Source organism: Vanessa atalanta, chromosome 2, assembly GCF_905147765.1.
Source record: "Vanessa atalanta chromosome 2, ilVanAtal1.2, whole genome shotgun sequence".
In the NCBI taxonomy this organism is placed as follows: Eukaryota; Metazoa; Arthropoda; class Insecta; order Lepidoptera; family Nymphalidae; genus Vanessa; species Vanessa atalanta.
The window spans coordinates 7,172,151-7,184,569 of NC_061872.1; the positions used below are offsets into that span (position 1 = coordinate 7,172,151).

The 12,419-nt window shown below is 28.5% G+C and overlaps 1 protein-coding gene across 2 annotated transcripts in view; it reads right to left on the minus strand.

Moving 5' to 3' along the window:
* LOC125074052 (multiple C2 and transmembrane domain-containing protein-like) overlaps positions 1–11,775 on the minus strand; it is a 33,886-nt gene extending 22,111 nt beyond the window's left edge. Inside the window, exons 1-2 of one of the 2 annotated variants that reach the window (XM_047685275.1) lie at positions 11,059–11,244; positions 3,297–3,429 (exon numbers count right to left, since the gene is read on the minus strand). In XM_047685275.1, coding sequence (XP_047541231.1) covers positions 3,297–3,429; positions 11,059–11,240 — 315 coding nt within the window. In that variant the 5' untranslated portion in view covers positions 11,241–11,244. Of the gene's footprint in view, positions 1–3,296; positions 3,430–11,058; positions 11,245–11,738 lie in introns of those variants that run through there. The other variant, XM_047685282.1, reaches the window with a different exon arrangement.
* Positions 11,776–12,419: the final 644 nt, after the last annotated feature.

Here is a 12,419-nt window from a genome sequence, read left to right on the forward strand (position 1 = left end):
TTTATACATGAAATAACTTAAAAATCAAATTCTTCTTGTGTCGTCGTGTTATAGTATTGAATGCAATGACTGATTCATGAATTAATAAATAAAAGATTGTATACATCATTCCGATCTTAACAGAACAATACGAGTTCAAATTCGGGTTAACATCATGAACTTGGTACTAAAGAATGTTGCCAACATTTCATTTACAAAATAACAGGAATTACCTTTTTGTAAAAGTTGACGTAAATTTTGAAATTTTTTAATAGGCAACTCATTCAAAAACTAACCAAAACTAGAAAAACCTTAAGGTTAAAGTTGTCATTAATCTAATAAGTAAGATTGTGAATATTTCGTTCTCGAAGTCACAAAAATTTTATGAAACTAACACTAAGAGTATAACTCTATTAAACGTCATTATTAAAGTTTTTATTTAATTACGCACATATTATAAATCTTTTTATTTTGTCACTCTTTAGAACGTAATTAATAAAAAAACTATACTATTAATGTGATACTACATCAACTATTATTTCAAATATCAAAGCTCGGAATAACTTCTATTAATATTTATAGTTGTATGTATTATATAATTAATTTAAAAAAATGCCGAAACTAGAAAATCCACATGTATTTTTTACCACCAATTAAAATATTAATTTAATACACAAGTTATATTTTCAAGTAAATTAGCAATACAATAGTTTCATCCCACTTTGAAAAGAGACACTAAATCAGTAACAATTAAATGCAATCGTATTTTTTATCAAGGAAGTAGTTGAAAATGACAATACTTATAAAATATAATTTAAACCCTATGTAATTGTAGCTTTAGCATAGCGTACACCGGTAAAAAAGTGCTTAGAATTGGAACATTAGTTGTAGAGATTCGTCCCTACACAAACAAACAAATTTAATCCGTTTGTATAATCTATAGTAGTATAGATTAATAACAATTTTATATTTTTAATTGTGTTCATAATAACGAATAATATTTTTACAATAGCTAGTCACCATCTTCTTAATCACTTCCTTGAACATATTAAACAGTTTTTTTTTTAATATGTATTTTGATAAACTTTTTATCATATTACAAAGAAGTTTATTATACTTTGTAAGGTATTGTACAGTTGCAAATATTTACAAAAAAATTAATAAATCTCCATCTTGGAATCTAGTTAGACATTTAAATATACGTATTTTTTATTAAATTTACTTTATGGTTCCGTGATATATCGATGTACTCACAGTTACAATAGCCGCGAAATCTTCATGTATTTCAGTATACATAGTTGTAGAATCGCACATTGTTCGTACTTCACCATTAAACAAGACACTAACTTTTCACACGTGTAGACAGCCGTGTAGCGTTATGACGTTCGATCGCGGTGCTTGACCAATATTAACTATATGCGCGAAAAATAATCGCAAATATAACAAAGTTACATTTCATTATTTTACTTGATTATTACGTCATACTCGTTGGGAAAAGACGGTTCCAATTTAATATTTATTCATTCTACATTTGTTTGTCAATTATCAAATGAATAGGCTTACAATACTCATGAGATGAGTCTATAGACGTGCATCTCATACGTTTTATGAGCAAGACATTGATATTAGTCGTGAGGTAGCGTTGTGAAATGATGTGACCGTTGGCATTGATATCACTGAAATGACTCAAGTCTATTGAATAATAATACTTTGATCAGACCTTTTTAAACTGAATCAATTTAATTATTCGTATTTTATTTCCAAAATAGCACCAAGGCGATCCGGTATTTGACTACGATTTTTCATTTGCTGTTTTATCGATATAAAAGGTATCTTTAACTTTTTTTTTTATTAGTGCTTTGTTGTGATTAGACGAAAGGCCAAAAAAAGAGTGTAAAATTTTTAGGGTAATTCATTAGTAGGTTCATGTCTGTATATGATGATGTTTCTTTAATCGACCACAACTATTATTATATAGGTACTAAATGCTAGACGACCACAACTATTAAATCCTTCCATTATCCTGAGTAAGATTAGCTGTAAATTTATTCATCCAGGGTAATCGTGTTTATTATATTTTTAAATTAAAAAATGTTTTCTTTTTTTTAGGGTAGAGTCTCTCGATAGCACGTCTACTGGTTTATTATTGACAAGATTCATTTGATTACAAGTGTCATTATTGAAAAATTATCGGTCAAACAATAGTTATAGCATTTAAAATTTTATGATTTGCCATTGCCAATATTTATTATTATCACTTGCATCAGATCAATGACACGATAGAATGTTTGCAATATTTTAATATTTTCATAATAAAATGTACGCACAAATGTAAACGAAATATAATATAAATTAAGATATGTACGTTGAACAAGACATTAAAAAAATACCGGTTATCGATAAGAAATTATCGAGGAAGTAATTAATTGTTGCCATAAAAGGTGACCAGTCAAATTTTATTGAAAAGGAACTTAACAACATTTTGTGTTAACAAAATATAGTAACAGTTTCGAATAGCTTACTTAGCTAATACAAGACTATTTCGATATATAATGTATAAATGTTGTAATTTCATTTTATAAGATCCACAAGACCTTAGCAAAAACCCGTAATAGAATTTATCAATCCTTAACGGATAATACACAATTTTAAGATTAAAAACTGAGAATATATTTAGTTTAATTATTTTACCACACAATATTAGTCAATATGGTAAATTAATACATTTCGTATTATTTCGCAATATTAATTAATACTTGTACATAATATAATTATAATCAAATATTTAAATGAATGCATGAAAATAGTCGATAGCGTACGAAGCGGGAATATACCTTGTATTAGAACAGTGTACAAGATCGTAACAAGATCATATCGTTTGAATCTGTATGTTTGTTTAAATCTCATCATTCAAAATGTTTCATGCGTTAAAACCCTAATTTTATTTATAAGCTGGGCTTGGTAAAAAAAAATATAAACTAATACTGAGTGATTTTGTTTTTATTCGATGTTTCCTTTGAATATCGAAAAAACAAAATCACCTTCACTTCACATTTACCCCTCTGTGTAATGACAAATATATAAAATTTACTCAAGTTCGTGGAACTTGATGGATATACTTGACTTGAAATATTTTTACTCAACGAATGCGTGGATTGGCTAATGATGTAATCATTCTTTCGTTTTTTGTTGTTTCCTGATATTATGGTAAATTTACAATAATTGTCATAAAAAATGTCCAAAACAGTGTGTTCCATGGATAGAATTATATATATTCACTATTAAATAAAGTTCTATTATTTATTTTAAATACTCACTTTTTGAACTTTCTTGCCGTGATCTCTTATTATACTCAGCCCACTACCAATGCGGCCCATGAGCTGATTTGGGACGACAAGCGCAGTGGGCGACATCGGGTCCATCACCAGGCCGTCCGGTATCGGAATTGACCTAAGACAAATAATTTATATAATAATATTCAAGCTAAAATTAAATTAAATGTGTAAATAATAATAATTATTTTTTTGAATAATTGTATCACGTTTTATAATGATTGTGAATTTGTAAACTTTTAATATTTGTAAATATACTCGGAAAATTAAAATGGTTGAAAACTAGAGCGCTTCCTGTTGGTAATATATATATGTAGACATTGACACTTCAAAATGTATAAGCCACTCGATACGATGATAAGTGACAACCCTGAGATCTTGAATGTTACCAGTGACAACCCTGATATCTTGAATGTTATGTCGTGTGCCGGCATTTGGTCTGGTTCACTCAAACTTCTATTGAAACAGAGCAAAACAGATTGATAATGTATATTAATACAAGCACATCAAACTTTGAAACTAGTTGAAATACAATAGAAAGATACACTAAAAGCGCAAACAACACGACTACAGAGTTTAGAAAGCCTAACAAAATACAAATTGATGTTCACTGGCAGTATAACGGATATGCGGCCCAGAAAATCGTATCTGGGTTTATAAATAACATATATTTAGGTTGATGTAGTTCAGTTCAATTTATTTATAAAGGAAACATTATTATAAAAAATCTAATTGAAAGTTTTTTTAATTAATAATTTTTATTAAATGTTTTATGTTTTTTTCTTAATAATAATACAGACATATATCTACTTAATTACTCTTTTTTTTTAAAGTTATTAAAATGTGATTTACTAATTCATTCTAAATATGAACCGTAGCGAGGAGAACCAAAAAAAATCTATGTTTGTTATTCCACTTCCAATAAGAAAATGAATTGTTAATTAATTACATTTATATTTAAAAATCCTACTTGAAAACCAGTAAACACTATTGCCAATTTATCATTTATAATCTTATCTGAAAATAAATATCATCTCATTCAATAACCATATAAATGTCAAAATATAAACAAAAAAATGTAAGTATTGTTCATAAGAATATTTATTTATGAACATTTGTCAAACATGTAAAAATTAAGAACAAAAGATGACAAAACAAAACAAAGCATCAAAAAAAATCAAAAGACAACTTTGAACTGTAGTCTCTATTTTCTTAAAATCTTTCCGCTATTAATAAGAAGACGAAAATACAAAACATTAGGCGTAATTATACAACACGTTTGGCTGGTAGCCGGTATTTAAAGGTCTTGTAAATTAGACTTCCTTAATGAAAAAAAAATCACATGTGTTTTATGCGTGTCTATCGACCGTACGGAGAGTATATTACATTATAAAATATGAATATGAAATATTTTATCATAGAAATAATCATACAACTGAATACAAACAAACCTGTTTTATTTTATTATTATATGCATTGGTTGATACCAATAACTTGATCCTAATAACTTGATAGTTATTAGTATTAGCTGCTTATAATCTTAAAGAGTACAGGTAAATGAATCTAAAGTATATTGTTCTAAAGGAATTGACAAAATGTATCTAACTAAATAAAAATTGAAACATCAACAGAAAAATCGTTTTCTGTTGATGTTTCAATCTTTATTTCTTTTTTTAACTAAATAGTTAACAACGATTTATTTTTACAAAGAGTTTGTATATCGTGGTCAAAGTAAAAAAGGAACAGCCTTGCTTCATTCATTTATTCCTAGGAATGAAGCGGGGTTGTTATTTTTCTACAACTATTACTATTTTGCGTAGTTGTAGAAAAGAGTTGAAATTTCGCCCTTGCTATTACAGTTTGTGGACATAAGGCAGAATTTTATCTGCCATTTTTAAGTTGCCTTACAATGTAATACTATACACAATAAAGTTCAGTTGGTCTGGTTTTTGTTGCTGTCTACGTGATCTATCCATTGGACTATCGCGACTCTTACTAACAGTTCGATATTAAAGTGAAATTACGTGTTATCCGGCGCCATGACCTCCGACGTGATTAAGAAATAGTGTTTTTTAAGAGAAGGTGATTTAATCGGCCATCGTTTTTTAAAATATCATGAATGGAAAATTCTTGTACTTTCGACCTTAAGCGGGGGCGGAGGTAAGTGACCTTTTTATTAAGATTTAATTCTTTCTCAAAATACTTTACAGTCCGTAATTTTTGTTTCCTTTTTTATTCAATGTTACATTCTTATTATTAATGAAATATAAGGTATGTCGACTCTTAGTAGCGTGTGTGAATATACAAAATTGCTTGGTCATGGCTACGGCTGAGTCTGGTCTCTATAGGATACAGTCCTGGCTACGTCATTTATGAAACCAAATGACAAGTATGTTACCAAACATTTTTTGCGGCAACACACACGGTAAATGGGAAACTTCGAATTTCAAAGAAAGAATTCTAATCTTCATCATAATTTACGGATGGTTAATAAACTGTGCTTTAATTTAAATGCCTTTTTAACCATCCGTTTTTATATCATTGTGAGGAATACTTAAAACCGGATCTTATAAATTATAAGATCTTAGTGGTGAACGAATTCCCCGTATCGGGCGGGGAGTTTAGAATAAAGACTACGGATAAATCGTGCGCTTATTTGTGTATTGTAGAAACTGTTTCTGCTTTATGTAATGATAAGTTTTAACAAACGGAACCAAGGATAGATGAAAACAGAATGACATCCTTTGAAATGATAAAACGTAAAACGTTGTATTTGTATACAAACGTTAACCTTTTAAGTATATACGTGGGAACGAGCAACCTTGTGTCTTCGAATTTATTTGAATTTGACTAGAATTAAAGGCCGCTTTCGGTTTGATTTAGAAATTTATAAAACTAGGTCAAACATAAAGTGAAGTTGAAATAAAAACAAATTTAATATATGTATGAAACAATAAACCGAGCGATTATTTTGTAATGTTTTATTTTATTTATCGTATATCATCATGTCAGACTCTTACATTGGAAAATCAAAACGAAGAATTAATGAATATTAAATACTTAAAAAAAATGACATTCGTTAATATTCATAAATAAAACTTTTTCCATTGTTTTACTGTGAGTATTACGTTGTTTTTTATTCGAAAACATTTTCTTAAAATTATGAATATTGTTATGTAGACTATACTATTCATGAAATATACACAAGTAACAATAATTTTATCAACAAAGTATGTCATAGTTCCTTAAGTAACTAGTTAAAGAATGTTAGGAAGAAAACATTTTCACCATAAAAATATAAAAAAAACCTTAGTTATATTAAAAAGGTATAAGTGGAAAATTTTATTACAGGAACACTCCAATTCATCTTATTTTTATTATTGTTTGCGTCATCGATAAGTTATTAAAAGCAAACAGGTTTTTTTGGGTTCAGACACCGGTCTTGCACTTTAACATCTTATGTACGACGTAAACACCGTATGACGCAGGTTGACATCATTAGTCCGGTGGCTTAGCTTTTAAGGCTGCAAATCTTGAGGTGGTATGTTCAAATCAGAGCCGGGCGAGTCTGAAAATATTGGGTATTTCTATTTGGAAGTCTGCAGTTTTTACCTTTTACAATATTTTTTTAAAATAAGAACAATTGAAGGAGGTTTAGTATATCGAATTACTTTGACATTTCATAAGGTAATCATTTAAATAACACGATGGCATTGTGGAAAATCTCAGATAAATCAAAAAAGTTTATTATTGAATTAAAAACACTTGCGCAACCTTTAAGCCAGACAAGCTCAAGAAGACCTTAGAGACGTTACGAATGAATGATTATAGGATAAGGTCGATTTAAAAACCAAAATATTATTAATTTAAACGCACTGTTATTTACTTTCCCAAAAAATAGAGAAAATATCATAATTTTTTCAATAATTGAAAATTTTAACGTATTCTAATGATTGAAAATAATAAATTAAAAATAAATCAGTCATGTCATTAGTGATTATCGTCAATGGAAAATTTATTACTAGTACTTAAAGTTTTCAGGTTTCGGTAACACATAATTTATTGTTTGTGTTCATATAAAATATATCTTATTTATTTTCATTCAAAACTATTCGTTTATAAGAATATGAAGAACTCCAATTTATAAAGTTGTATGGACACATTCCAGTTTTTCAAAGACCTCCGATCCTTGACTCTATAAAGCTAACTTTTTACACTAATAACATTTTAGAAGTATGCAACTGTAACAAGGATTTATTGTGTCTTATATTATATGTATATTTTTACACGTATAATATTAAAGTTAATAAAAAAAGATATCCGTCGTCGGACGACCGGTTGGAACGAAGTTGTATTTGATATATGTTATGTGTTAAATCACAGACACCTTGAAATAAATTCACAATGTTTGAGAATAAATAATAAGAAATAGAATTGAATTGTTATTAAAATCCTGTTTGAATTAAAACAATAACGTAAAATAAGTTTAAATAATGTATAGAAAGAGACAGAGAGAGAGTGAAAGAGAGATAAAGGTCATCTGTGAGTTGTAGTTGAACTTCGTATCATGAATAATTTGATTATTACGTCACAGGAAATGCTTAAAGAAAAATTATAAAAATATTCTGTGGTAAAAAGGATAAATACCAACAGTAAATTAAATGTATGAGTAAGTATGAAAAAAATGTTAATGCATATTTGGTTACAACGAACATTATGGTATAAATAGTACGAATTGTAACCATAATTTTGTAAGTAAGTATAATGCAGGAAAAACGATGGCATCAGAGAACTCTTGATTTCTCGTGACATTTTATATTGAGTAAAGTAACAGCCTTTTAATATTGTACTGTTGGTCTAAGGCCTTCTCTCCTTTTGACATATAGGTTTTGTAGCTTTTCCTTATGCGAGTAGGTTGGAGGATGTACATGTTGGAGATTTCTATCCGACACATGCAAGATTATTTCCTTCACTGTCAAAATGACACGAACCTTTCTTTTTTATACATATGAACAGCACTTCTTCCATGTCGCTATCTTGAACCGTAAAATAGAATACAAAATTGAAACTTACCAATAATATTATATTAAAAGTAATAGGGCCGTGTTAATAAATTAAATAATTCTTAACAAAAACGTCATTTATCAATTTGAACTCAAAAAAATTAAATAAAATCTGGATGTATCTTATACGCGTGTGCGTAATTGCTTATTTATCATTATAAAAAAGATATGATGGTAATTTAAATCTTATTATTGTCTTTGACTTTAAAATCGTCTTTTAAAATTAGTAAATTTAAATTGTATGCTAAAAATAATATATATAAGTCAAATTCTTCATTTAAGAATATACTGTATAGTAGATTAAAAAAACGAATGTAATTGGTATTCGTTGATTTCCATGAAATAACTTTCATAGATTTCCATGAAAGCTTTCCATGAAAGCTAAATTTAATTAATTTCTCTTGAGGAACCCAGTAACTTCCCAACGAGTCGATTAGTACTGGTAGAATCTGCATTCTAAAACTGTGGTGGTGGAACTCAAAATTTACTAAGGTATGTCCCTACAAACCTAGGAAATTTTTCAACATATGTTAAATGTTTCCCTATACAATTAATATATGTTGAAAATAATGAGTACAATTGTACTGTAATAAGATGCAGTTACGACTTTTTACAAATACATTGCAGGTCCGTTTCGTTTTCGTATTACTTATTTTTTTAACTTAAACATACAACTTAATTTAAATTTTATTGTTCTTCGCTTATTCAAGCATATATATAATATAATTAATGATTCGCAAGACTATCTCAAGAAAACAAAATTTCTGGTAAGCTTAGTCATGGATTGCACCGGAGTTGGGAAAAACCGCTGACATAAAACAACTTCAACCTTTATGTGAATACGAAGAGTAATCAGACGGTGAAATTAAGAAAATATTCCATTCGTAAATCGAATGAGTGAACTTCAAAGTTCACGACAACATTTTTACTTCTACGAAAGTCGACATAATTAGCGTTCATTCAAAAATATCTTTTGAAACAATTTTATAATTTAAATCATCGTTTTATGTAAAATGTAGTATTAAAGTTTCTGCAAAATAATAAAAAAAAATTGTATTTTCTGTACGCCATGTTTAAAACATCATGTGTCAAATATTTCGCCAACATTATTACTATCAGAGCAACGTCAATTCGCTTATTTGATTCTAACCCTAACTAACATAATTAACAATTAATAGGACAATGTCCTTCTGACTGAATTTTGACCACGGTCTTTTAAATATAAAAGACACTTGCACTGACGATATTATAATATAGGGTCATTAAAGTCATTTATATTCTATACTGCAAAACTTTTAGGTTAAGGATTTATTCGATCTATAGGATGAAGGTAGTTTCTACCTTGATACATGAAGTATCAAAACGCGAATTGCATTCTGATGAATACGACAAATAACAAACACTTTATGTCTGTTAAATATTAAAATAAATATCCAACATTACTTTATTATGAAAATAAAACAATATATGCCTTTGAGTAAAAGCCTGTTAAACCCCTGGCTGGGCAAAAGCCTCCTTTCCTTTTTGAGGAGAAGGTTTACTAAACTACGCTGCTCCTATGAGGGTTCGTGGATACACATGGTTTGGTTGATGATTCTTATCCACGTCTCGCGATGAATTATAAACACTAATTAAGCACATGAATTCAGTGGTGCTTGCTTCGGGTTTGATCTCAATTTTTTCAGTTAAGATTCACGTCTTCTAACCACTGGGTTTTTTTACTTTGTGACCAATTTAGTCTTACTTTGTAAATATACAAAAAATCTTAATATTTATGATTATTGGTATTTTAAATGTATCTTCCTCAATCAATGTGATACCTATCGCGGAAATGTTTGGACTTCTAGATTAAGACACTCAAACAAATAAACATAAAAAGCAAGCTCTTTTGTTTATTTATTTTATCTATTTAAAATAGACAAATAATTTGAATAATATAAAATATGTATATATTTCTTTTCATAAATATTTTACTGTTGCCGGTATCTGTTTAGTTAGTTTTGTTTCCTATTTATTCAATACCTACAGTATATTTATATTTAAAAGAATTAAAAAACCTAATTATATATATTTAGAGAATATAATCTTCAACGAAATACGAAATATGTTTAATTAATGTTGATATGTATTTTATTAATTAATTTAATACAATTATTAACTTTTTTAAGCAGCAATGATATTTGTTTAAAATAATAATAATTTTTTGTTCACACAACAACAAGATATAAGTCTTATCTCACGTTTTATATAAGTATATCACGTATAAACTAAATCAAAAAACTGTTACTTTGTTAAAAAATCAAATAATGGTCTTTATTTTGATAAATAAATATTAAAAAATTACCCTATTGAAATAGTTTCGAAGGTAACGTTTATTATTTTTTAATTGAGGCAACATTGCTAAAATATTTAAATTAGAATTGAATGTTGAACAATTTTTTTAGTTAGCGAAATTTGACTCAGCAAGACTCTATATTGAAAAAAGTTGCGGTGGCCTTAACTTTGTACGGCGTGTGATCATGACCACAGGATTTAACCCACGGAAAAATACTGTCAATCGTGTAAGAAGTGTTCTTCGATTGTAAATTATTTTTCATCTAATTTGATTTTTCATCTAATAAAGTTCAATGATTGATTAATCTGAGGCAAAAATATAATTTAGATTTCCCCACGGTCATACTTACTCAACCTTTTCTGATTGGGTAAGGGGATCACGGTCACTAATATTGGACTGCGGACTTGTCGCAACTTCGGCATTACGGCCAATTAGATATATTTCCGATTCATCTATATTTTCGATTACTTGTGACACTCTTTCAAATTCGATCTGTCTGTCCGGCATAATTTCGTCACAATCGGATAACATTACCGGGTTTCGTAAGGCCGTGGATAAATGATCAACATCGACTTCCTCATTTTGTTTACACTTTACACCATCACGAGGCGGCACTGATTCGAGGTGGACCTTTGTTCTAAAAGACCATTTCCTTTTCAAGGACATCACTTCACAACAATCGATATAAAATCGAGTAACGCTTGTATCAACGCATATAAATAAATTAACTGCCGTGAACAATACAACACCTTTTTTAAATTATATAAAGTAGGTATTAAATAAAAATGTGTAAACATTTAATCGTACGAATTATCACTGTTTACATTCGGTGTTATAATTTTGTAACAAACGATATCGTCCAATATTTAATCGAGCACTGAACGTTGTTTTGAGATTTTAATAGTTATCAGAGAATAGTATTCACATAAAATCATTAACAAATTACACATTAATGACAGTTTAATAGAAAAAAATTGTAATCGATCGTTAAAAATCGATTAAAATTCGAATTAAGTGGAGCGCACATACCTCTGTCAGGTGGACACGAACGTTACGGAGGTACACAAATGACTGAGTTAGCGAGAACACGCGGTACGGGCAAGGAGGTCCACCTTACGGTTCTTAGCATCTTAGTTTTTTGTTTCACGAGCACATATAAACATGTTAATAGTGTTACATTTCAAATTGTATCCAAAATATGAACACAAGTTTTAATTTTAATTAACCACTAAAGTTGCCCGCGTCACTCTGCTTCATCGTTTATACTGACACATTTATTATTGGACTTTAATTAAAATCGTATAAATTATTTATATTTTAAACATCGTTGTCATCGAACTGGTGTTTTAAATTTTTAAATCTATACACAATACAGTGTTATTATTTAACGAACTTTATTTAATTTTTAATTATTTCATCATCCGAATTTTATTCTACAGGTCTTATTGGTCTTGACCAAGAATTTCTTGAAATTCTCAGTAGTTCAGAGCCGTTCGGAAACGGGAAGTTAGTTTGGCTTGATGTTATATTCTTGTGCAATATAAGTTTCACGATTTAAAAAAAAAAAACATTGGTATAGATTAAAGAAAAATTCCCGACACCATCATACATTTTATTGATTCATTAAAATTACCAATATATTTTTAAAATATTAAATATATTACGGCTATATAATTTTTTTGTATAAAAATATAAATTAAAAGATATAAT